Source organism: Eretmochelys imbricata, chromosome 14 (genome assembly GCF_965152235.1).
Source record: "Eretmochelys imbricata isolate rEreImb1 chromosome 14, rEreImb1.hap1, whole genome shotgun sequence".
NCBI lineage: Eukaryota > Metazoa > Chordata > Testudines > Cheloniidae > Eretmochelys > Eretmochelys imbricata.
The window spans coordinates 789,999-800,958 of NC_135585.1; the positions used below are offsets into that span (position 1 = coordinate 789,999).

The 10,960-nt window shown below is 44.2% G+C and overlaps 1 protein-coding gene across 1 annotated transcript; it reads left to right on the forward strand.

Annotated features, from left to right (window-relative positions):
• Positions 1–89: 89 nt before the first annotated feature.
• ALYREF (Aly/REF export factor) lies at positions 90–8,787 on the forward strand. Its single transcript, XM_077833690.1, has 6 exons — positions 90–341; positions 714–845; positions 4,525–4,672; positions 4,779–4,842; positions 4,988–5,168; positions 8,497–8,787. The coding sequence occupies exons 1-6, from the start codon at positions 105–107 to the stop codon at positions 8,509–8,511; spliced, it is 777 nt and encodes a 258-aa protein (XP_077689816.1). The 5' UTR covers positions 90–104; the 3' UTR covers positions 8,512–8,787.
• The last annotated feature ends 2,173 nt before the right edge of the window (positions 8,788–10,960 follow it).

Below are 10,960 nucleotides of genomic sequence, written 5' to 3' on the forward strand. Positions count from 1 at the left end.
GTCCAGCCGCTGCGCCCTCGTTGGGAGCCATTGGCCTGCCCCTTCCGGTTCCGGCGCCGGCGCAGCGCGGCCGGAAGTGCAGGCCCCGGAGCGGAGCCGCCATCATGGCCGACAAGATGGACATGTCCCTGGACGATATCATCAAGCTGAACCGCAGCCAGCGGGGGGCCGGTCGCGCCGGCGGCGGCCGCGGAGGCCGGGGCCGCGGAGGCGCCGCCCGCGGAGGGGGGCCCGGCCGGGGCAGCGTCGGAGCGGGGCGAGCGGGAGGCGGCGGCCCCCTGCGGAACAGGCCGGTCATGGCCCGAGGCGGCGGCAGGAACCGGCCCGCGCCCTACAGCCGGGTACGGAGCGAAGCGGGGGCGGGCGCTGGCCGAGGCCCCGTAGCCGGGGGCGGGGCGCCGCGCGTGGACCCAGGGGCCGGGCCCCCGGAGCCGCAGACTGGTTTGTGGGAGCAGCAGGCGCGAGGGGCTGGGGCTCGGTCCTGAGGGCAGGCGGGCCCGGCGGGAGGCGCTTTGTTCTCTCCCAGCAGCCGGCAGTCGTCTCGTGGCCGAGCCGGGGCGAGCGGGCTCAGGGGCTCGGGAAGAACGAGTCCTCCCCGCAGCGGATCTAGATGGGAGCGAGGAGGAAGGAGAGCCGAGGCCCTGGGGGGTGGCGGGATCCCAGGCGGGGGGCTTGGTCCGGGATCGTCAGTGAGAATATTTGTTCTGTTTCAGCCAAAGCAACTCCCGGAAAAGTGGCAGCATGACCTGTTCGACAGCGGCTTTGGGGCTGGGGCTGGCGTGGAAACCGGGGGGAAGCTATTGGTTTCTAATCTGGACTTTGGTGTGTCGGATGCAGATATCCAGGTAAGAAAGCCCTCCCCACCCCCTTACAAGTGTTGGAAAAACCACAAGGGAGACACTTTAAGGTGGTTGGCTTGGGCATTTTGGGGTAATGTTGCATTTTCTGAGGTCTGTGGACCCTTCCTCATGGAATGACATAGTGATCTCTACGGCAGTTATCTTTGGACTCTTTATTGTTGATTGACTGCTTTAGTACTGTCTGATGTGACTGGAGTGCAAAAAAATGGTATTTTGTTCCTTTCTAGTTCATTTAATGTTTAATAAATGACTGAGCAAAGGTGCCTGTGTGGGAAGGCTATGATGTTTGGTCTGAAAATTTAATGTAACTTGCCCAAAATCTGAGACCTGCAAATCCCAGTAAATGCATTTCTTCCAGTTCTGAACTCATATGCTGCTCGACAAAACATGTACTGACTTGTGGGGGGTCTCTAATCAACTGAGGTGGGAACATGCTTTTGCAGAGAAGGGATATAACAAAAAGCATATGAATTATGTACTGTTGCTCTATAGCATCTGTAACTCTCATGATACTGTAAAGGAGCCAAGATCTCACAGCTGAAATGTGGCAGCCCTTGTGTTTGTCATTTGCTGTACCCATCTTCATCGAGGCATATGGAAAAACTCTAACGGCTAGTCTTCACTGACAATTGAAAAATACATCCTAAGTATTTTGAGTTAGCCTAATACAACTACAATGCAGGCTCACAGGTTTGAAGGCTAGCTTCCCCCTAGTTACCTAGGCCCAGATTCTTGAACATAGTTAGGCCACTAAATTTCATTGACTTCAGTTGCAATTAGGAGCAGAAATACTTTTGAGGATCTGGGCCCTAGTGGTTAATTAAAGTGACCTCAGATATGCTAACCCACATCTTAGGAGCATTAAGAGGTTTTTTCAAACATGATAAACAAGTTAGATGCCTTCAGGTTGGCAGGCCGTGATGAAATATATCCTTGAATACTTGAGAAACTGGCTGAAGAGATCTCTGAGCCATTAGCAATTATCTTTGAGAACTCAGGGAGGATGGGAGACATCCCTAAAGACTGGAAAAAGGCAAATATAGTATTGTTATAAAAAGGGGCATAAGGATAATCCAGGGAATTATAGACCAGTTAGCTTAATTTGGGAACCTGGAAAGATAATGGAGTAACAGGCAACATGGGTTTGTCGTCAAATCATGTCAAAGGAAATTAAGTTGGTTTGACAGAGTAACAAGCCTTGTGGATAGGGCTGAAGCAGTAGCTGTGATATATCTCAATTTTAGTAAGACTTTTGATATTGTCTCTCTTGACCTTGTCGTAAGCAAACTAGGGAAATCTAGCCTAGATGACTCTACTCTATGGTGGGTGCACAACTGGTTGGAAAAGCATACTCAGAGAGGCGTTAGCAATGGTTCACAGTCAAGCTGGAAGAGCACTGAGTGGAGTCCTGCAGGGATCTGTCCTGGGTCTGGTTCTATACAATATCTTCATAAATGAATTAGATAATGGCATAGAGAGTACTCTTACAAAGTTTGCGGATGATAACAGGCTGGGAGGGGTTGCAAGTGCTTTGGAGGACAGGATTAGAAAACAAATGATCTTGACAAACTGGGGAAATGCTCTGAAATAGGATGAAATTCAACAAGGACAAATGCAAAGTAGTACACTTAGGAATGACTAATCAGTTGCACACATACAAAATGGGAAATGACTGCCTAGGAAGGAGTACTGCAGAAAAAGATCTGGGGGTTATAATGGATCACAAACTAAATGAGTCAACAGTGTAATACAGCAAAAAAACAAACCTCATTTGAGGATGTAGTAGGAGTGCTGTAAGCAAGACATGAGCCAGTTCTTCCACTCAGCACTGATAAGGCCTCAGCTGGAGTACTGTGTCCACTTCTGGGCACCACATTTTGGGAAAGATGTGAACAGATTGGAGAAAGTCCAGAGAAGAGCAACAAAAATGATTAAAGGTCTAGAAAACATGACCTAGGAGGAAAGATTGAAAAAACTGGATTTATTTAATTTGGATAAGAGAAGACACGGTGGTAGGGCATGATAACAGTGTTCAAGTATGTAAAAAGGTTGTTATAAAGAGGAGGGTGATGAATTGTTCTGCTTGTCCTCAGAGGACAGGACAACAAGTAATGGGCTTAAGTTGCAGCAAAGGAGATTTAGGTTAGACATTGGGGAAAAATTTCATAACTGTAAGGGAAGTTAAGCACTGCAACAAGCAACTTTCAAGTGATCCAACCCTTGTCATTTGCTCCCAGCTTCTGGCAGTCAGAGGCTAGGGACACCCAGAGTATGGGTTTGCATCCCTGAGCATCTTGGCTAATAGCCATTGATGGACCTCTGCTCCATGAACTTACCAGTTCTTTTTTTGAAGCCTGTTATAGTTTTGGCCTTCACAGCATCCCCAACAATGAGTTCCACAGGTTGACTGCGCTTTGCGTGAATACGAACTTTTTTTTTGTTTGTTTTTAAACCTGTTGTCAATTTCAGTGAGTGACCTCTGGTTCTTATGTGAAGGAGTAAATAACACTTCCTTATTTACTTTTTCCAAACCAGTCATGATTTTATAGACCTCAATCGTATCCCTCCTCAGTCTTCTCTTTTCCAAGCTGAAAAGTCCCAGTCTTTTTAATCTCTCCTCATATGGAAGCTGTTCCACACCCCTGATCGTTTTTGTTGCCCTTTTCTATACCTTTTCAAATTCCAATATATCTATTTTGAGATGGGGTGACCAGATCTGCTTGCAGTATTCAAGGAGTGGCTGTACCATGCATTTATACAGAGCAATATATTTTCTGTCTTATTATCTATCCCTTTCCTAAAGGTTCCTAACATTCTCTTAGCTTTTTTGACTGCCACTGCATACTGAGTGGATGTTTTCAGAGAATTATCCACAGTGACTCCAAGATCTTTCTTGAGTGGTAACAGCTAATTTAGACCCCATCCTTTTGTATGTATAGAGGGGATTATGTTTTGCAATGTGCATTACTTTGCATTTATCAACATTGAATTTCATCTGCCATTTTGTTGCCCAGTCACCCCGTTTTGTGAGATTCCTTGGTAACTCTTCGCAGTCAGCTTTGGACTTAACTATCTTGAGTAATTTTGTATTGTCTTCAAATTTTGCCAACTCACTGTTTACCCCTTTCTCCAGATAATTTCTGAATATGTTGAACAGCACTAGTCCCAGTAGAGACCCCTGGGTGATGCTGCTATTTCTCTCTCTCTCCATTCTGAAAATTGACCATTTATTTCTACGCTTTGTTTCCTGTCTTTTAACCAGTTACTGATCCATGAGAGGACTTTCCCTCTTATCCCATGACAGCTTACTTTGCTTAAGAGCCTTTGCTGAAGGACCTTGTCAAAGACTTTCTGAAAGTCTAAGTACACTGGATCACCCGTGTCCACATGTATGTTGACCCCCTTAAAGAATTTACCTTTATCCAGGACCATTAAGTTTTCTTCTAGAGCAACTTCTTGTGTGACTTTGAGTTCCCTCCTTTCATAGATGGTTTTTCCTGGGCTGCTAATGTTTACAGTTTTGACAGCTGTAAACCTCTGAGAGATGGTACTTGTATTAGAGAAGCTACCAACGCTTGTCCTTTCCTGTCTGGTGCTGGTGTAAGATAAATGTTCTAGTGGCAGTTCGGTTAGCGATAACAGCTCCCCTGTCTCTGTTGCACAGGAGCTCTTTGCAGAGTTTGGGACCTTGAAGAAAGCAGCGGTGCATTATGATCGGTCTGGACGCAGTTTAGGGACAGCAGATGTGCATTTTGAAAGAAAGGCAGATGCTCTGAAAGCTATGAAGCAGTACAATGGAGTCCCCCTGGATGGTGAGTCTGTTTGGCTGTTTTCACAGGACAATTCACTTGCTGGGTGGAGGACTCTAGATGCCAGTGGCATGTGTATAAAGATTAATTATTGCTTTCTCTCTTTTAGGGCGCCCTATGAACATTCAGCTGGTTACATCACAGATAGACACACAGCGGAGACCAGCACAGAGGTGAGAAGCTTTTGTTTGATATGGGCCTGTGCAATTGGCCTGTTGCACCTCATTAGCATGGGCACTGAATTTGCATTTCTTTGTGGCTGTTGGGGTTGACTAGACTGTACTGTGCCTGTAATACAGCTCTTTCTCTGCTTCACAGTGTAAACAGAGGAGGCATGACCAGAAACCGTGGTGGTTCAGGAGGATTTGGTGGTGGAGGTGGCAACAGGCGAGGTAACCGTGGTGGGAACCGAGGGAGAGGCAGAGGGGCTGGAAGAAGTTCCAAACAGCAGCTCTCTGCAGAAGAACTAGATGCACAGTTGGATGCTTATAATGCCAGGGTAAGTGTGGATGCTCAATCAGTCCTTATCTGGAAATGGAAGGGTTTAGCTCTCAATGGCTGCACAGAAAAGGGTGGAGTATTTATCATAACATGGAACCAAAAAAGCCTCCTTGGGGCTAAGCAGTACCTGGTTCCTGTAGTTAATTTCATTCCCACAAATGCTCCAACTGCTCTTACTCATGATTGAGAAACAGCCATCTCTGGGGTGGGGACATTCTGCAACATCCAGGACCAGTTTTTCAAACAGGCTGGGTGTTCACTTGGGCCAAACTCTCACATGTAATTGCACACTGCATGTTGCACATCCTGGGAACACATGAATGAACACAAAACTGCACATTGAACTTATTTGAAAATATGTATTCAACATCTTACGGGTAAATGAAGGGCTGGGGAAACTAACAAGCCTGAGCTGGTGTTACTCTTGTGATGGGGAGTGGTTGTATTTATAGGCCTATTGCTCTGTACACCAGTAATAAAGAATCAGTAATAGAAACAGAGGCAAACCAGAGTAGTCTGTTGAGGCTGCTAGGGAAAGTTGGAGCAGGATGGGGCTGTTATCAAGGGAGGAAGCAGGCCCCATGTATAAACCAGATGATGTAATTAATAAATCCAAAGGCTGCATAGCTTAAATTTGCTAAAGAGTAGGTGATGAAGTGTGTTGGGGGGAGAAAAATACCCGCTGGCTGAACCATATGAAATACCTCCTGGCCTAAGGCAGTTGGGTGACAAACTTACTGTACCATTGACCATTTAAAAATCCAGTCATAGATAACTGGGGTGTGTGTGTGCCTGAAGATTGAAGTGAGTAGATTTGGCAGTTTAGCAGAATCAGAAAGTGTTCCTGTCAGCTACTGTCCAGTAAGACTCACTCACCACTGGTAAAATAATGGAAGAAATGTGATTAGAAAATCACTCAATATCTAGAAGATGAAGCAGCAATAAGCAGTATTGTGGGCTTATAAAGGGCAAATCTTGACAGGCAAACCTGATTGCTTTCTCTGATAGAACTACAAAAATAGCATTGGGGGAAATGCAGTAGGCGTGGTCTCATGGGATTTTAATAAAGAATTGAAAAGCCTCATAAATCTCAGTTGGAAAACTGGGCTTGGAAACTGGCTAAAACTATAAACAGGATCACAAACAACAGAGTAGGTAGTTATGAGAGGGCATTTCTGGTGATTGATCCAGGTTGGGACCAGTGTTGCTGAAACTCTCCCAGTGATACTGAAATAAGACAACAATGAGGGAAAATGATACAAAGGGACCTAGTGATTAGAACCATGGCTGCAAGAGATTGAAGGATGGATGGGCAGAAATCTACAACATGACCAATACCATTTTGGGCTTGCCTATGCAAAACTGTCAGGTTAAAGGCCAGGTTTATGCTCCAAAATAGTAGTTCTCAACCTATATACCATTGTGGGCCACATATGCATCTCTGTGTTATGTAGGCCACATCCACACAATATATATACTACCGGTATGGCCCTGAGGATGTCACATGGGCCACAACTATGTACTGATTGGGCCACAAGCAGCCCACATGTTGAGAACCACTGTTCCAAAGTTGTCAGTCAGGTGTGATGTGTGATCCCTGATAGTTATACCAGCAGCACTTTTGCCAACATAGCTTATTTTGCTCAGGGGGCAGGAATCAGCTAAATTGTCAAAAGTGCCATTTTGCCAACATAAGCTGCAACCCAGTAGGAGCGTTTTGCCAGAACTGACCTGCCAAAGTGGGGAGGTGATAGGTGGGATCCAGTGTGTCCCATAGAATATCCTGAATGGAATGAATTTGTTTCAGCATTGTGCTTTAGAATCTGAGTTATTTTACAGAAAAAAATATTTCTTGTCTTGGTTGCAAAGAAAATACTAAATTGTGAACTGAATGCTCATTGATGCAGTGATGTCTGCTTGAGTCTGCAGGTGGGCTGAAGAAGTAACATTGAGAGGCATGAGCTGTCCTAGTCATCTCATCAAACTATCAATGAGTCCTAACCGCTGTTTAAATGTCAACTTTGTACTGTTGATCACTGCAGCAAAAACATGTACCTATCATATGCTGATCTCACAGTTCCTCCCAGACATCCTTGGGGTGTTGAGTTCCTCCTGCACCTTACCCAGCTGCCAAAACAAGATTCTCCTTGGCAATTTCTGTAGGTTTTTATGTGAGATCACTACAAAAATCTGCAGCACATTGAAAACTGGTAACATTAACATGAATTTAATATCAACATACAGCACAGGACCTACCGTATTGACTATTCATTTTTCATAATTTAGGAAGATCCTACGTTTGAGAGTATACCCCACAGCTCACCAATTAAACTAGAAGGAATAGGATGAAATTAGAGGTGATTGGGGAGAAAGGAGAGCCTTAGACAGAATAACAGAAAAAAACATTGACAGCGAGACGTATTAAGCTGTAGAATCCACTCCCTGGGTGAAGTGGTGGCATTTAAATGGGGTCTTCTAGAATTAGACTGGACACAGAACTAGAAAATATACAGTAGAGAGCAACTATGTATGTGCAGGGAAACAAAGGTCTTGTCTAAAGAAAAGGAGGACTTGTGGCACCTTAGAGCCTAACAAATTTTATTTGAGCATAAGCTTTCGTGAGCTACAGCTCACTTCATCAGATGCATTCAGTGGAAAAACTGAAGAAGCAGCTCACAAAGAACTAGCCAAAGCCTTAAATTTGTACAAACACTGTTGCTATGATGTAACTGCATTTGACCTAACCACTGCAAAAATTCATTCCACTGTAATGTTTCACAATATATAAAGCAGAAGCGTGTCAATAGGATATTCTTCTGCATAAGGTTTTTGTAGTATGTCTTAGTCTACCATAAAATATTTTAGAGTATGATTATCTTTAATGTTTACATAACAGTGTATTAGCAGTGTGCAATAATTACATCATAAGTTCTCAAGCAGTCTATTGCAAGGGTTTTCTTTGCTGCCAGTTATTATAGGCTGTTAAGTTAGAAAACTGAATAGCAACACTGAATACTGTAATTAGAAATGGATGCTGATTTAATAAAATTTAATTTTAAAATGTACCAAGTTAAACTGGTACAAATCTCTAAAGCATTAAACCAGTTTCACCTTTTCTTATCTAATAGCTTGCCATGTTCCACTGGCTTAACAAGAGAGTATTAAATCAATCTAGTTAAAATGGTGCACTTTTCTAGTGTAGAAAGGCTTAACTACATCTGACAGACCTGTATTTTAACAGAAGTTTCCATGAGACACATGGAAAGCTTTTTCTTTGTGTTCTGTCTTGCAGCACTGTGAATAACTGAGCTTCTCTCTTCTTCTAGATGGACACCAGTTAAAGCAGTGAGCACATCCCCTGCATGGAAAGGACTCCAGACATCTCATTCCATGCTCTCCGGAGGGAGGGGTGTATGACTGTGGCCACTAATATCAAGGATGGAATTTGTTTTACTTTTATGTTTTGGAATAGGTTTTAAACTCATGTAAAGGTTTTTTTTAATTCTGAAACAGATCTGTTTTGTACTGAGTTATTTTTGGGATAAATTTTACTGGTTGCCTGTTGGGCTGAGGTGGTTTTTTCACCTTTGCCGTAATAAAATAGAAATGTGTCTAGAGCTGTAAACGTCTGCTTCGTGTTGCAGCTGGAGTCTGGGGATGGAGCCTGGCCTGGGGCTGCAGGAATATGAATATGATGGGTAGGGATCAGAGGAATTGGTATGCAGGCCCATTTCTAAATGTTGGTGTCAAGTCACTCTCCTCTAAGGGGGGTTGCTGTTCTGCCTCAGATCTTCCCTGCCCCCACAGTGTCAGTGGTGGCCTGTAAACTGCGCGCACCAATTTCCCTGTGCTGAGTAGATCCTGTGGGTAGCTGTACAATCCAATACTGCTCTATTTACACATCTGCCTGAAATGAAATGAAGACTCACTCCAGTGTAACGAGTTAATAAAGGGTGCACAAACCTCCTTGCTGGTCTCTGGGAGGAGGTGAAATTCTTGTTGAAGTTGTTTTGTATTTAACACTTGGTTCCAAAGTTCAGTGCTGATCCCACCTCTTCAGTATTTTTACTGTAAACAGTTACTGTGCGAATTCAGTGACTCCAAAATACCAAGTAAAGATTTAGTCTTTCAACTATCAATTCCCTATTGAATTATTTCTATAAATGGCTTTGGTGTTTGATTAAAAAACTTATAGCAAAAAGAATCTAGAGGTCATAATCTTCAATTTGTACTCATTACTAATCTACTGGCAGTTGGGCCTGGGAAAGAGCTATCTTCCAGCTCTTTGCGGAAATGCAGCAAAGGAAACCTCAGCTTGTATGGCTCTAAAAGCAAATGTGGCTGATAAGGTACAGGACACCTCTTCTACCTTCCCAGTAGTGTTAGCATTGGAGAAGAATGCTAAACCTAGAAATCAGGAGAAAGCAAATCATACACAGGGCCCTTGTGCCAATGCAGCCACAAGTACTTCATTTGGACTTAAGTGTTCATGTGTCTAGGCCCAACATATGATCATTAAGTGACAAAATATGAGGACTTTTCTAGACTGGTGAGGCTAGAGATGAGAACTTCTGCATCATTGGTGGGGGGAGTCAGGTATGGGAAGCGGTATCACTATTGTTCATGTACTCCACAGCTAAAATAAGCAATGAGAGTTAAGTAGACAGTTTTCAGCATGGAAAAGTTGAGTGTGTGCCCTAAGCATGCGATCAAGATTCCCTACCCCAAATGATGGTCCAGGGACATCTACATCAAACACGTCACCGGCCACCGACAGTACCAGGTGAGAGCTGGTATGACATCGTGCATCAACTATGAGAAAGGGACTGAGAGACTTTTTCCATTGGACCATATGAACTGGAAACATAAATTCACTGAACATTAAATCTCACCAAATGAGGGTAAATCCATCCTCATCATTGTATCCACTCATTATACTTGACACCTGAACATAGCCATTATATGAACAACATACCCCCATATCTCAATGTCTGTACTTTGAGCTGTTAAACTTTTACCCCCAATTGGGGAGATTGCAGATTATGTATTCCTTATGCCACCCGTTCCTAAACTGAATTTTGCACCCCTTGATAACCTGTACCTTCCCTGATAACTAGAAACTTCTATGCTTAAACTCTGTACTGTTTTCTTTTTATTTCAACATCATCTTAATAAAATTATTAAATCTGTACTCAGGCATGGGCACCCAGGTTTGCCAAGCCTGCCTCTGAGCATCCACACTGCAGAATTGCACAACTCCTACCTGTGCAGCTGCATCCATACTGGTACTTCAGTTACCTGGATTTGGCACTAGGATTTCTGTAAGTGTATTGCAGGGTACTTAGTGTCAATGGACCCGCTCTAGGAATTGTTTTGCAATGTATTGTGGGAGAACTTGGGCCTGTCTCTTGGGCCTCTGTGCAGAAGTGTTCTTAGCCTACCGGCATATTTAATGGTGGCACTTCCAGCTCGGCATGCTCTTCAGTTGTCTGTTCCAGCTGGTGGTAAGGGATGTATGCAGCACAAGCTGTTCCCGGTTGGGGCAGGATGTGGATAGAGGCTATGGGGCACGCTGGAGGGCATTTTATCAGGGGTTTCCGAGCTGTGGAAAGTAGTGGTGCGTCATGGATATTGGATGATGGAGTGGAGACAGCTGATGCTTGCTATATTGTTGTGGATTCCCCATAGACACAGCATGCTGCAGGACAACTAGCACAAAGGTAGGATATCATCATGGGGACCTGGGATGAGCAACAGTGACTCTAGATTAACTTCCACATGAGGTAGATC

Excerpts from the sequence above, each read along its gene's own strand:
- ALYREF (XM_077833690.1), top strand. The coding sequence starts at position 105 with ATGGCCGACAAGATGGACATGTCCCTGGACGATATCATCAAGCTGAAC. Across the intron at positions 342-713 it reads GGCCCGCGCCCTACAGCCGG|CCAAAGCAACTCCCGGAAAA; the intron begins GTACGGAGCGAA and ends GTTCTGTTTCAG. Across the intron at positions 4,843-4,987 it reads CAGCGGAGACCAGCACAGAG|TGTAAACAGAGGAGGCATGA; the intron begins GTGAGAAGCTTT and ends TCTGCTTCACAG.